Source organism: Anopheles moucheti, chromosome 2 (genome assembly GCF_943734755.1).
Source record: "Anopheles moucheti chromosome 2, idAnoMoucSN_F20_07, whole genome shotgun sequence".
Classification (NCBI taxonomy): domain Eukaryota; kingdom Metazoa; phylum Arthropoda; class Insecta; order Diptera; family Culicidae; genus Anopheles; species Anopheles moucheti.
Genome location: NC_069140.1, coordinates 97,409,688 through 97,422,638, shown reverse-complemented (window position 1 = coordinate 97,422,638; position 12,951 = coordinate 97,409,688). Strand labels below are relative to the sequence as shown.

The 12,951-nt window shown below is 43.0% G+C and overlaps 1 protein-coding gene across 1 annotated transcript in view; it reads right to left on the bottom strand.

Moving 5' to 3' along the window:
• Positions 1-3: 3 nt before the first annotated feature.
• LOC128299913 (serine-rich adhesin for platelets) overlaps positions 4-12,951 on the bottom strand; it is a 28,257-nt gene continuing 15,309 nt past the window's right edge. The window contains exon 2 of the mRNA XM_053036066.1: positions 4-273. Within this exon, the coding sequence (XP_052892026.1) occupies positions 9-273 (265 nt within the window). The 3' untranslated portion in view covers positions 4-8. The remainder of the gene's footprint in view (positions 274-12,951) is intronic.

Here is a 12,951-nt window from a genome sequence, read left to right as displayed (position 1 = left end):
CCATAATGTCATTCGCCCGTCGCGGTAATCGTAGTCCATTGCCATGGACTGTGATAACTGCTTGCACCTCCTCCTCCGCCACCTCCGCCACCTCCTCCACCACCTCCAACACCACCGCCACTCGCGCTACCACCTGCACCACCGCCGCTGCTGCCGCTCGATGAAGCAGTGCCGCTTCCGGAGGAACCACCACTGCCAGTTAGGGACGACAGGTTGCCAACGCTCGTGCCCGTTGCAGTGACACCGACACTCGCTGCCAGACCTTTTTGGGCACTGTAAGAAGGAAGATAAAACCGAAAAGTGTGTTAGTGTAAGATATGGCATTTATTGATTCATTCACGATTTATTGTTACTAAGCATGTTTGTTATCGTGTTGGAAAATTCCTTAACATTTCTTGCTGTAAGCAACGCATCGTGTGCTGGAACGACTGAATGTAATAAGCCATGAGTACGATTGTTCTTCGAAAGCTCACAATGCAAAGCAAAGTACATGTTTCTTGCTTTACACCCAACAAACCACGCAATCTGTTAAGCGTTGTGTTGTATTTGGATGGCTTTCTATTTTTCGTTTGCCAATCTATGTGCACTACCAGCAGAGGCCCCACCCAGAGGCCTCGCGGATCTATTCTGCTGAACTTTATTTATTAGAGCAATTTCCATGCTCGTGATTCTACCATCAGCTTAAGCCACTTGATAGAAGACGTTTGAAGGAGATTTGAAGGACAGCAGATACCACTCTCCACCAACAGTCGCTACCTTTGGCCACAATCTTGGGCCCTACCTATGGCAAACCTCTTTTGCAGCTCCACTTGTCCGTACGTAAACCAATTTTCATCTCCAACTGGCTGGCTGGCTGGATGGGTGGCTCAACGTGGCTAAAATATCAAGGGAGATAATGTCAGAATCGCTGTGCGCTGCTACACGCTGGCTCTGGTGGTGTCGCATCGATCCAACCACACCGAACATGGAAAATTCATGTTAAAGTAATTAACGAATTCACTTTACAACATCAACTTTCGAGATGCGTGGCGGTATTGATGACGAGGGATGGGGGACGAGAAATGGTTCTCCGAATGATTATTCGAGTGATGGAGCAGAGTTTCGAAAAGGGTTCATTGCACAGAACGCGGTTCGATCCATTATGTACACCGCCCCGGCCCTGCCGGTGCTGTTGGGCACCGCGAAATGTACACATCAAGGAGAAATGTTTGCAAATCGTTCGCCGATCCCGGGTTGATGATGATGGGATGCGCGATATTAGGGTTCGCTTTTAATTGTTAATTCAAATTCCACCATAAGACCGGAGTTGGAAATACTACCCGTCGTTGGAGAGATGTTTAAGGGGGCTGCTACACAAAGCTAACTGGCAACATCGCCCAATGCGCGCATTCGAGAATGGCACAGACATCGCGCGCGTATTGATGGATCGATTGGGCGCGATCGTTCACGCGGGATCCATCACCATCATACACAACTCGCAAAACGCAATAAGGGTTGTATAAAATTGAGGGGAAAAAAACACACTCAGATTGCCGGAATGAACATATCAACAACTTCGCCCGTATCCCGAGTTGGTACACTTCGATCGGTTAGCATGTGTGCATCGATATCGGGACGTACCGAAGCACAATAAACGCATGCAGCGGGCGCGGACTGTGTTCTCGCAAGTGCGAGAGCACATCACACCGCGAGCCGCGATGCTAATTGAATTAAAAATCCACTCGAAGAGGAGGAAAAAAAAAAGACAAATGCAATATACATATTCCCTCGCACGGGAACACACGCACACAAACTGCTTCCGTTCCGATGTGATAAGATGCCCCCGCGGGGCCGTTAGATACTGGTGCGCACCGTGGCCCAAAGGCTGCTGCCGAGCCTGGGCTGGAGTGATGAATTAGATTGATTTTCTTCGATGAAAGCTAATGAAATTAAAACCCAATGCATTGGTCCAAACCCGCACCATCCAACATCGGTTTACCATCACGACCGTGTAAGGATTCCGATCTTGTGGGACGCGTGTGGACATCAAGGGGCAAAACAGCAAAACAAAAAAGGCTTTTCACAAGCCTCACTTAAATTGAAACTCGAATCGAATTCGAATCGATTCGTTCGCTATCGGGAGAATGATCATTCGAGAGGGGGCACATTGAGACGAAAAACTTTCCAACATTTGTCATACTTCCACACGATCTCATCACATCCAGATTCCCGATAACCTTTTGGATGGAGATTTACACTTTTCCGTTTGATAGATGAGTTGAATTAAAACTGTATCGTTTGGTTTCATAAATCCACCCACCCACAAAGCTTTCGGCAAACCCACGACATGTTTTGACCTTCTTGTCCGACAAAGATAAGAAGGTAAGATCTTCGGACATGCCCGTGTCTGCCGAGGCCGCCATTGATTGAAATACATTACTACGCTTTATTTCAATTTAATAGAGATAGATGGTCAAAACCATTCCGTTTTATGGTGGCGGAAAAGTTTCGCCTCACCACGGCACAACAACAGCTGCATTTTAAAGCAGCATAAACTCAACAGGAGAGGTCGTCTCAACCTAACAGTGCTGCGAAAAATAAAAACTTCTGCAAAAAACACACTCATGTTGCGTACTGGCAAAGCTGGGAGTATGTGTTTTAGTGGCCCGTCTTGCATTATGTGCACTGTCGCTTGCCCGTTCAAGGGCGCACCCGGTGCGGGGAAGGTTTGAGTTTGGAGCTTTCTTCAGCGTTTCCCGGGTGTAAGACTTGAAGCTCTGCTTCGGTCGCTAGGCAGTTCCCTCGCACCACAGCTTAACAACAAACGGGTGATGATGGAAAAACAATAAACCAGCATTAAATGCACCGCACGAGGGGTGGAGATGGGGTGGCAAAACAACCCCACCAAACATACACACACATAAACTTTACCGGGGCTGTGGACGCGCCATCAAACGTCAAACGCTGCGCCTGGGTTTATCTTCATCCAGCGTCCGGACCCGGCACACGGGATGTATATAACGTGGGTACATGGAAATGATGGGTTTTGCGCCAAGGTTGCAAGCTAAGGGAGCTGCAAAGATCTGCCAAGACTTGCTGCGGGGGGAGAGAGAGGGAGAGGAGGGTGTGTTTGCCGGAATGGTGGTAGGATGGTTTGAAATTGGAAACACAAAGGAAAACTGTCAAAGAGATTGATCTCCAACCGCACCCAACTATATTATATCCGACGGCTCGTAACTACAACACTATCGCGCACAATTTACAAAGCAAGCCATGATGCTCGCAGTTGGTTACAGTGCTGAACAAACAAGTGGCAGCACTGCAGTTTCACGCAAATTTTAAATAAAATGATGTGCTGCACATTTTTTTTTTGGGAAGGAAATTTGCATTATTGTATCGACCTTCTTGTAATTGAAAATTAGTTTATATTAGTTCATTAAGTTCTTATTCGTGCTTGAATCGATGTAGACTTCCTCCTATTGGAGCGTCATAATTCGAGTTACAAATTCAACCCAGAAAGGCAAGACAATGGTTGCTGAGATAAATAAGATGCCTTTAGAAGAGAATTCCGTTTAAAAACAATTATAATTTACATTATAATTTTACAATATTGACGTGGAACCTTCACATTACATGTACCTATCTTGTGCAATTTTCGGTCGCAAATAACCGCACACCGTACACGGTCCAGACCCACCCAGGGCATGATCTGGGCGTTTGAAGCATTCCGCTCACGCAGATAACCTTACCAAACAATAACCGGTGGAGGACGAACCAAAATGCGGGCGGTACCGAAACAAAGCACAAAATAAACGCCAAAAGAACAAGATAAGTTTATGCCCCGGAAAGTTCCGGCCAAACTTTCCGACCCTATGTTTTCCCGCAAGGGAGGAGAAAAGTGGGGAAATTGGTTGTTGCAACGACGGGAAGAAGGTTGAGAGTTCAGTGGTTCGTTTCCGGTTGGACGTGTGTCCCGGGGAGTTTCTTTTCGAATTTCGAGATAGAAAATCAACGGACACGGGGGGTGGATGGTGTGGATGGTTTCATGCCTCCGGTCTGCACACTTAATGCATATGTAAATGGACGTTACACGTCTCGTTCTTCGTGTAAAACTGAGCATTGCCGAAACGCGAAAGTGATGATGTGCCACCGAACAACAAAGCCACATCGCACCGATGTGTGCAGTATGATTCGGTTGCTGTGTTGCGCGCTTCTTCTCCGCTTATCGGGAACTTTCTACTCCGTTCCGTTTCGTCCACTTTATGTCATATTCGTTTGGCTGCATGATGTTTCCATAATTCAAATTATGCCCGGCCAACAAACAACAACAATGAAAACCAAAAAAAACACACACACCGTGCAATTTTCTCTCATTCAAATCAGTCTCCCTACGCGCAATACCTCCGGGCCCGCCCGAGGGCCGCCGCTCTGTGGTGGTGGTGACAGAAACGAATCACAAACAAAAATACAACAATCTCTGGAATGTGGGTGGCAGGGCGCATTCCACTGGGGAGGAACTAGTGGTGTAGCTACCTAATTTAAAACAACCACCACCACCACAAGACCCAGAGATTGAGGATCGCGACGCTGAACGCACACAGACAGACAATCATCCCAACTCCAAGGCCCAAGACGTGCGACAAAGGAATTCGACTCGCTGCATATTACACACCAGCAGCCTAAAGGAATCGATGCGCGCGCGCTACCGCTGCTACTGCCTGGCTCTGGCCATGAATCAGTAATCAGCTTTGGCGGAGAGGTTTCTACCTTTTTTCTTTTTTGTTATTCTCCATCCACTTCCGGCTCGCTATGTCTACTTCCGTCTCTCCATTTTTTAATACAGAAAAAAAACCGGTTCTTGAAGTCTCGCTGGGCTGAAGACTTTCCGGACCACACAACAAGCCTTCTTTCAGGCCACTCCAAGGCTTGACACTTTTCGCAGTGAACTCCCATTCGTTTGTTGTTGTAGTGGTGAGCTAGGAATTAATATTAATGGTCGGTATTTTTCTTTAACCAGAAGCCATGATAACATCCAATCACACGATGGTGCGATGCTAAAGGTGCACTAGTCGGGCTGGATGTCAACAAATAAGTCAAAGTTCACAAGTCAATCAGCTAGCCGACACAGCGGACAAGGTTTGCATGTTTTTTCGTTGCTGCGGCGCACAAGTGAAAAGTTACAAAGTCATCACTATGCGTGTCGTGTGGTGTGTTTGTGTGTTTGTAGATAATGGATCCGCAATAAATCACGTTTTACGACCAAAAGTTGATCTTTTGACGAGAACGCGAACAACATGTTCGGTGGTACAGAGATGCCAAAACACACAACAACTACTATCGCGGGGGTTTGATCTTTTGCAAGACCAGTTTCAGTAGGATTATTTCGCGCGGATTGTTCAACAAGACTGTGCAGAGGGGGGGTCTTTGGGATTGAGATCTTGGCATCATCCCCAGCCTCTTGCGCGATCGTCAATAAGATATTCTGTCTAATTCTCTACAAATTTACAGCTTTAATTTATAGGACTTATAGCTTTTGACCCAACCGAAATGGGAAATCAACTAACTATCAGATCTTCCACAGATCTAGGATTCCGCAGATGAAGTTCAGTTCTGCGATGAATTCAATGCCGAAATGATCATCATCATCATACGACGCAATCAGCCCTATTTTGGAATCTCTACAAGGTTAAGTTTGCCAGACTCGTTAAGATAAGTAAATAGCCTACTAATCACACACCTCAGTTGAGGTAGGATCTATAAATCTCAATCACATTTGGTAGCACCAAGGTTCTGACATAGATAAACAACTTCATACCAGAAGGCGCCACCCAAGATTCAAGTACACAGACTTCTGAGAACATTTTTCAAAAATTAATCCCAGATCTCTTAGTCATGTTCCAATGGAAGATATTTAGGAGAATTATTGAACTCTCAAATGGGTACAGACTTAAGGATTAACACATTACTATTTTGTGCAATGTAGAAGACTCGCTAAGCATCCAAGAGTCGATTAAGTCTTGTAAAAGGTTTCAGACGGCTTAGCCCTTTTTTAATCAAATATATTACGAACAAGTTTCTATTATTTAAAACATAAACAATTAATTTACATAAAATTTGTATGGGAAATTCCGTTCACTTAATCAATTGGAGCTCTTAATACGTAGCTTAGGCATCCATGTATCCAAAGGACAATGACCTATAACAGCAAGATATCACTTATCGCGGTTTGTGTTAGTGGCACAAGCGTATTTAAATGATTGATACGCTTTAAAACGTTTCGTTTAAAGCATATGCGTCACCAGTACGAAACAGTAAGGTACGGTGGTAAAAAGAAAGTGCAACTAAAGATCCCATGATTTGTAATAAATATTATAATAATATAATAATATTATGTATAAAGAATATACAAATTTGAAAATTGTATTTATTATATACAACTAAAATGCTTAAATGATGGCTGTGTCAAAAAGTTAAGTAAAACTTATGAAACAACGTATCACATTTAATACTGAACTAGTTTTACCAACATATAAAAGTGATACTGATTGTTGTAGTAGTTGTAGTTAGTACATAAAACCCCCACTATCATCCCCATACGCGGTTAGTCGAAAATGGCCGCAAAATAAGCCGGCCATTTTGTTTTCGGTCTAAAGCGCGGCAATAAAACGTACTAAATTTTGCACACTCACATGACCATGCGTATCGCGTTTTGCTGCACACCTCGCCAACCACCCTCCTACCCTCCCTCTGCAAACCAACCCACGTACGTTCCTTTTCCCGCCATCCCATCCCCGGGGAAGACCGGATTTAAATTGGCAAGTATGGCAAATAATTAGTTCACCCCGGCGCAGCTCATTATGGCGCAGCAGTAGTGTGTGGCGGTGACGCAATCGTCGAACGCGCTGGACGAGATTAATGTGCGCTGGGTGTATGTGCGTATGTTTGCACGAAAATACGTCAACCAAGTCAATGGCTGGCTGGTAATGGTGTGGGGATTGGAGTAAATTTAGTGAACTTAAATAAAATAAAAAAGCGCGCTAGCTTACTTTAAAAACAGTGGAACCTTTGTTTGTGGGCAACGAGAGAGGTCTAGCATCTCAAGGTAAAACACGATCGGGGATGTTTAACTGCTTTCAAGCTTATTTAATAATTCGCCAAAATGTCATTATTTAGTCGAAGACAATCCAAAAATGTCCAATAAAAGTAAAGATCTTGTTGAAGGATCTTCGAGCTCATATAATCATTTACGATCTCTTCTATAATTTAACAAGCTTTTTATAATGAATTATGACTCATAATATTTACATCCAAATGACACGATAAGCTCGTCGATGCAACAAGCTAACGAATTGTGTATTCGTACTGGAATGACTCTCAAATCGATATACGCCACAATCTTCAACTACTACCACCAGACCAGCATCGAGTGGGGACGCCGCCAAGAGACGGCGGGAACTATAACAGCAGAGCGCACAAAATGAGGTCGCGCACCCATTTGACTCGTCAACGCCACAGAGAAACGCCACACTGCGCCATCAAGACTTTGACCATCGATCAGGGCAAGCTGAACCAACAAAACGCATGATCCGCCGGCAATTGGTGCGACGACCAACACAACCAGCAGCCAGACGATGCAAAGTACGCGCAAAAAGGAGTTGTTCTTGCGCATATGCTGCGGACTGTTTCAAATCGGTCTTCTAAAACCAACCTCCGTATAGCGTGTCTAGCGATCGATGGGAAAGGGAAGTAGCAAGAACCGCAACACTCCGGCACAGTGTCATTGACATTTTGCGTTCCTCTAGTTTACCGCTTACCTTCGGAAGCGCGGATTCTTGCTGCTCCCGATATGTTGCCCTCCCCCCCCGTGTGTGTGTGTGTAACTAACCCTCCCCTTCGCACCACTACCTGTCGCCTTTGTTTGACCTCTTCTAGGTGGTCGGGATCGTTTTGCGTGCGTGTGTATAGTTTTAGCTTATGTTTTTTTGAAGCATATTTCTAAGTGGCTCGTTGATCACGTTTTTCGCATCGTAAAACTGTTTCCCCATTTCCGTACGCAGCAATGTACTGTACTGTATGTGTGTTGTCGTGTTCACTTTAGGAAATTAACATTTCCGCTTAGCGCTTTGAAAACCAACGACTTATTCGCGCTTCACGCGGGACGGAACAAAGGGTGTCCACTCTGTTTTTTTCCGCTCCGATTATTCGCTCCGAACTGAGCGCGAGTGTTTCAATTGTTTTCTTCCATTTTGCTACTCTCAATTCGATTAAGTTTCTCATAGCCCCATACATCACTTGATCGGTGCAGTAACCCTCGTCGCTTGAACGATCGTTCGCACTAAGCGCTTAGAAACCTCAAACGCACAAAAACGCCATTTTTATGTTGTTTTAATTTGTCCTTTCCTGTGTAAAACCATCAGCTTGGTCAGAAACTGAAATGGGAAAGAACTGGTGATGCGAATAACAACCCAAGAACTTAAATTGACTCGCAGTGTGAGTTAATTCCCTTAAAGGGTTTACTCTTTATCTGATTTTATCGAAATATATTCTTCGGTAACTGAGTCGAATGATTAGGCCCGATTGACCCGATTCTAATATGGGGTTCAGCCGAATTGTTTTCATTCGACTCACTCATGAAAGAGTGATTTAACTCATCATTTCTAACTCTTTACTATCAATACATATAAGAGGAATCAAACAAAGTCAAAATACCTCTTTGGGTAGTTCTAGTGTTAAACCACTGTGAGTGAGTTAAATCACAAATGAATATTAACAACTCTTGATTCATTCATTTATTGATTCACTCACACGAATTGATTCACTCATGTATGCTTCACTTGATTAAAACAAGATGGGGAACAGAAATTTTAGAAATCAATATTAAGAGTAAAGAAGCATTGTAACAGAACGTGAACTATCATTTTATTTTAAAAAATATAAAAAAATACTAAAATAAAGAGTAAATATCAATAAAAACACCAAGCATGCTAAACGAATAAATATATTTTACTTTGTTCAGTATATTGACCAATTAACGATTTGTTAACGGTTGTGCATAAAGAATAAAGTAACAAACACCACAAAAGATCAGTTGACCCTCGTCATACAACAAGCACTAACATAATCACACAATCTGAACTACGACATGGAATGCGGAGTTGTTTTTTTTTTGTTCCTTCATTTTTTATAATGAAGCATGATCTGATTCTGTCCTCTAATCTCTACTCGTCAATCTGAGTTTTCCTTCCCATATACGCGATGGATGCAGTGAGTATCGTACGAATGTATGCCAGACAGCTCTCTCTCTTGCTCTCTCTCTTTTTCTCTTTCTCCCTGCCTGTTTAACTCTTTGCCACCCCCGAAAACTCACCCCCTCCTTGCAGGCCACTCATCGGAAAAGAAGAAAGAAATGGATCTCAAAAGGAACGGGTTTTTCGTTTGGCACAAACTCACAAACTACCTCCCTTTTTGTCCTAGCCGTATTCACCCTTACCTTCTTCCCTCCCCCCTGATCATAATCATCTACCACCTCCCACTAACACCATACCGCCCCCTCTGGCCGAAAGTGCATACTTATTGGCTCGGTTTTGCTGCCCCGTTCGGTCCTACCTTAGTGTTTCCGTTGGCTTTTCACTCGCGATTGAACGAAGTCCAATTGCAACTAATGATCGTCGTATGTTTCTCTTCGCAATACCTCTTCTAGAGGTATACGCTGCGGTTGGGACAAGACAAGAACCAGAACCAGCACGAACTCACACAGCCTCTGACTGGCGCGCGGCAGAAGGAAGCACGGGTGATTCCGCTGGCAAGCCGCCTTTTCAGTCGTGGCGGACGCGGCGGATTAACGGAACAGTTGCGATCGTCGTGTTACGATTTATTACATTATTTCCACTTAATTACGATCGGCTTTTGTTCCATCGCGACGCAGAGAGAGAGAGCGAAAGAGCTCCCCAGTTGGGATAGGGTGGTTCCGTTGCAATTTACGGGTTTCTTGTTGCCTTGACTACGGTGATTTAAATGAAATGTGTACGCGCTTTGTGCATGTATTTATTAAAGCCTTCAAACGATTTATATGAAATTTATTAACCAAATTATTATTAATGACATTAAACCGCTACAAAAGCATCCCCAAAGCGATCAATTATCATAAGAAAAGAGGAAGCATTTGTTAACAAAAATTATTCTCAGAACAGCAAACGGGCCATTGAAGCAGATAAACTAAACTTTACAATATGAACAATGAAATAAAAGCCAAGCTACACTTCAAATTATACCACAAAAAAGGGCCAGTGCTCCACAAAACCCGCTCCCGGAAAAAAAAGATAAAATCCATAAATTTAGTTTAAAAATATAATGAATAACACTCAGATAACACCGGCGCGTTGTGGGTAATGACACGTGAAATGCATTCTACCACCCCCGATGGTTCCCGCCCTCACACTTTCAGCCGAGTTGTTGCCCACACATCACATCCGGTTAGCTTAGTCGAGGGGGTGAGTCTTACTTTCATAATTTGTAGGATCACTCGTCTTACTCGTCGTTCGTTTTGACAGAACTCTCTCTCTCTTTTTATTCATCCTCTTCGGTCAAAACTATTCGAATGAATTTTTGCAATGATTATTGCTTTCACCAACCACCTAGGCCCACATACACACACACAGACGCAGGAGTAGTTCTGCCATGGCGTGTGTAAGGGTGGAGGAGTGGTGGTAGTTGCGTTCGGGTTGGCTTAATTATTTTTAATTTCGTTACCTTAATTTACCGCAATCTCAAAGTGCAATCGTTGCCATTTTCCAACCCATCGGGTGCACATTTGCCGGTGCCCACCAATTCCTGACGTGACGCTCACAACGGCACACTTTGGGATGGATGGTTGTGCCTTCGTTTACCACTTTGTTGGTTGTGTGTTGCTGTTTGACTACTAGTTTGGTTACTGCGATAGCTTCACCGACCCCTCAGGAGGTGGGCACCGTGGCCAGATGGACATTCAAATGCACGAATAAAAAAAGCGTGATAATGGAGGAGGTGGATGGCGACGAATGCACTTTCACAAACGGCGTGTGCAAAAAGGATGGTGTAAATGACCGATTTCTGGCACATGGACTGGTTTTCTGTTATCAAACGGTGGTGCTGTGTGCCGCCGCCCGCGTGTGCACTTTCCGTGCGCCAAATACATAGACATAAATTATCACCCGCAGGGGTGGAAACAGGGATCAGTGTAACAGCCCACAGACCCACAGCCACAGTTTTGAAGCAGCTTTGGTAATTGTCTCCAAAACAAGATGGGAAGCAACAATGAGACAATTTAGCCTGTTTTTGTTGCGGGTTAAAATGGTGCATTAATATTCGTGACTTCAAACTGTGGTTTTGCGTAACCATCCACTGGCGTCTTAACATCAGTTTAAGTCATCGATCGATAGGCTTCAATCTTAACGGAACCATGCCATACACGAGGCACTATACAGGCAAAATTTATGAAACGCTCTTGTGCAACGGTTATAATTATGGTGAAATAAATCTAGAACAGGATTACCTCCGGGCTAAACATGTTACAAGAAACAACGAAACATAAAAACAGAAATCCTTGACTATCATTACCAGAAAGCTCGTAAAACATTGAAATCATGCAAAGAAAGGGACATTTGTTGGGGTTTGATTTTAAATTTTGCCTTTAAAAGAACAGTTACACAAAAAAAATATTATCTTTTTTTTTTAAATTACACCAATGTCCAACTATAATCAAAATAGAGAGAATAAAAAAATAGTGCAACTGTAAACCTTGTATCCGATCATTTTTTTTTCGTGTCACTCTGTTCGGAGTAATTGTTAAACATTTAAAATTATACATCAAATTAAAAAAAAAAACAACAACATACAAGCACAAGGTTTTATGCGTCAACATTACTCATACTAACAGGAAACAATATAAAGCAACCGTCACGACTATCATCATCAACCGGATGACGGAATGTGTCGGACAAAATCAATGTCAAAAAACCGTCTGCTGCGGTTGCCCGAAGGCAACGGTTTTGCCAAAACCGAAACCATTAAAGAATGTAGCAGGAAAATTAAAGTTTTGTGTACTCGTTGCTCTTCCTGTTACCATTTTATTACTGCAATATTCGGTAGGCATCCAGCAGTTTACGCTATGAGTGGAACGTACGTACGGAAAAATGTAGCGACAACTATTGGAACAGTGGTGCTTTTCTGTCTTTTGAGAAACATTTTATTATCATATCAGTTTGGGAAATATGAAGCTCATTATTTGCTTCTCGGAGTACAAGTCTATAAAACCATCGAAATAATGAACATTGACCGACATGTTAGTAGTCGTAGCATCGTCCAGAAGCTAAAGATCGACAACAAAACAGTTCCAAACAGTGTGCGCCAAATTTTTGTTCACAGCAGGATTCAAAAGGAAGCTCGGTGTTTGGACACCTCATCAAATAACACAAAAAACACGATTAAATCGAACTCCCATCTGTGAAATCTTCACCAAACGGAGTAAAGTCCAACGATTTCTTAAACTAATGGTATTTGGGAGTGAGAATGAGGTCAAATAGGGCACAGTTATGCGAAACAATCGTAATCTAAGTGCGATGAAGGAATCTCGAACGGCTGGACCAAACCAGGACCAATGAACGACAAGGTTCTAATGTGAGGTTGATGGGACTGGAAGTAGATCGTCTATTATGAGCTATTTACCAAAATCCAGAGCGATAAGAATGTGAAATATCGAGAGTTTTACGCCAATAAGACTAAAAACTTATACGAGAAAGGCATTATAAAATCACTTTCTCGATAACAGAATTGTAAAATTAATTTACAAATCTCAATAAACATATTTATAAATATATATATAAATTATATAATAATAGTTATTTACCCTTCTCTAAGTCTCTATGCCTATAAGTAGTATAATACTTTGTAGCTGCTCAATAGAAAAATTGAAGATTAAACCAAATTATAAGAAGA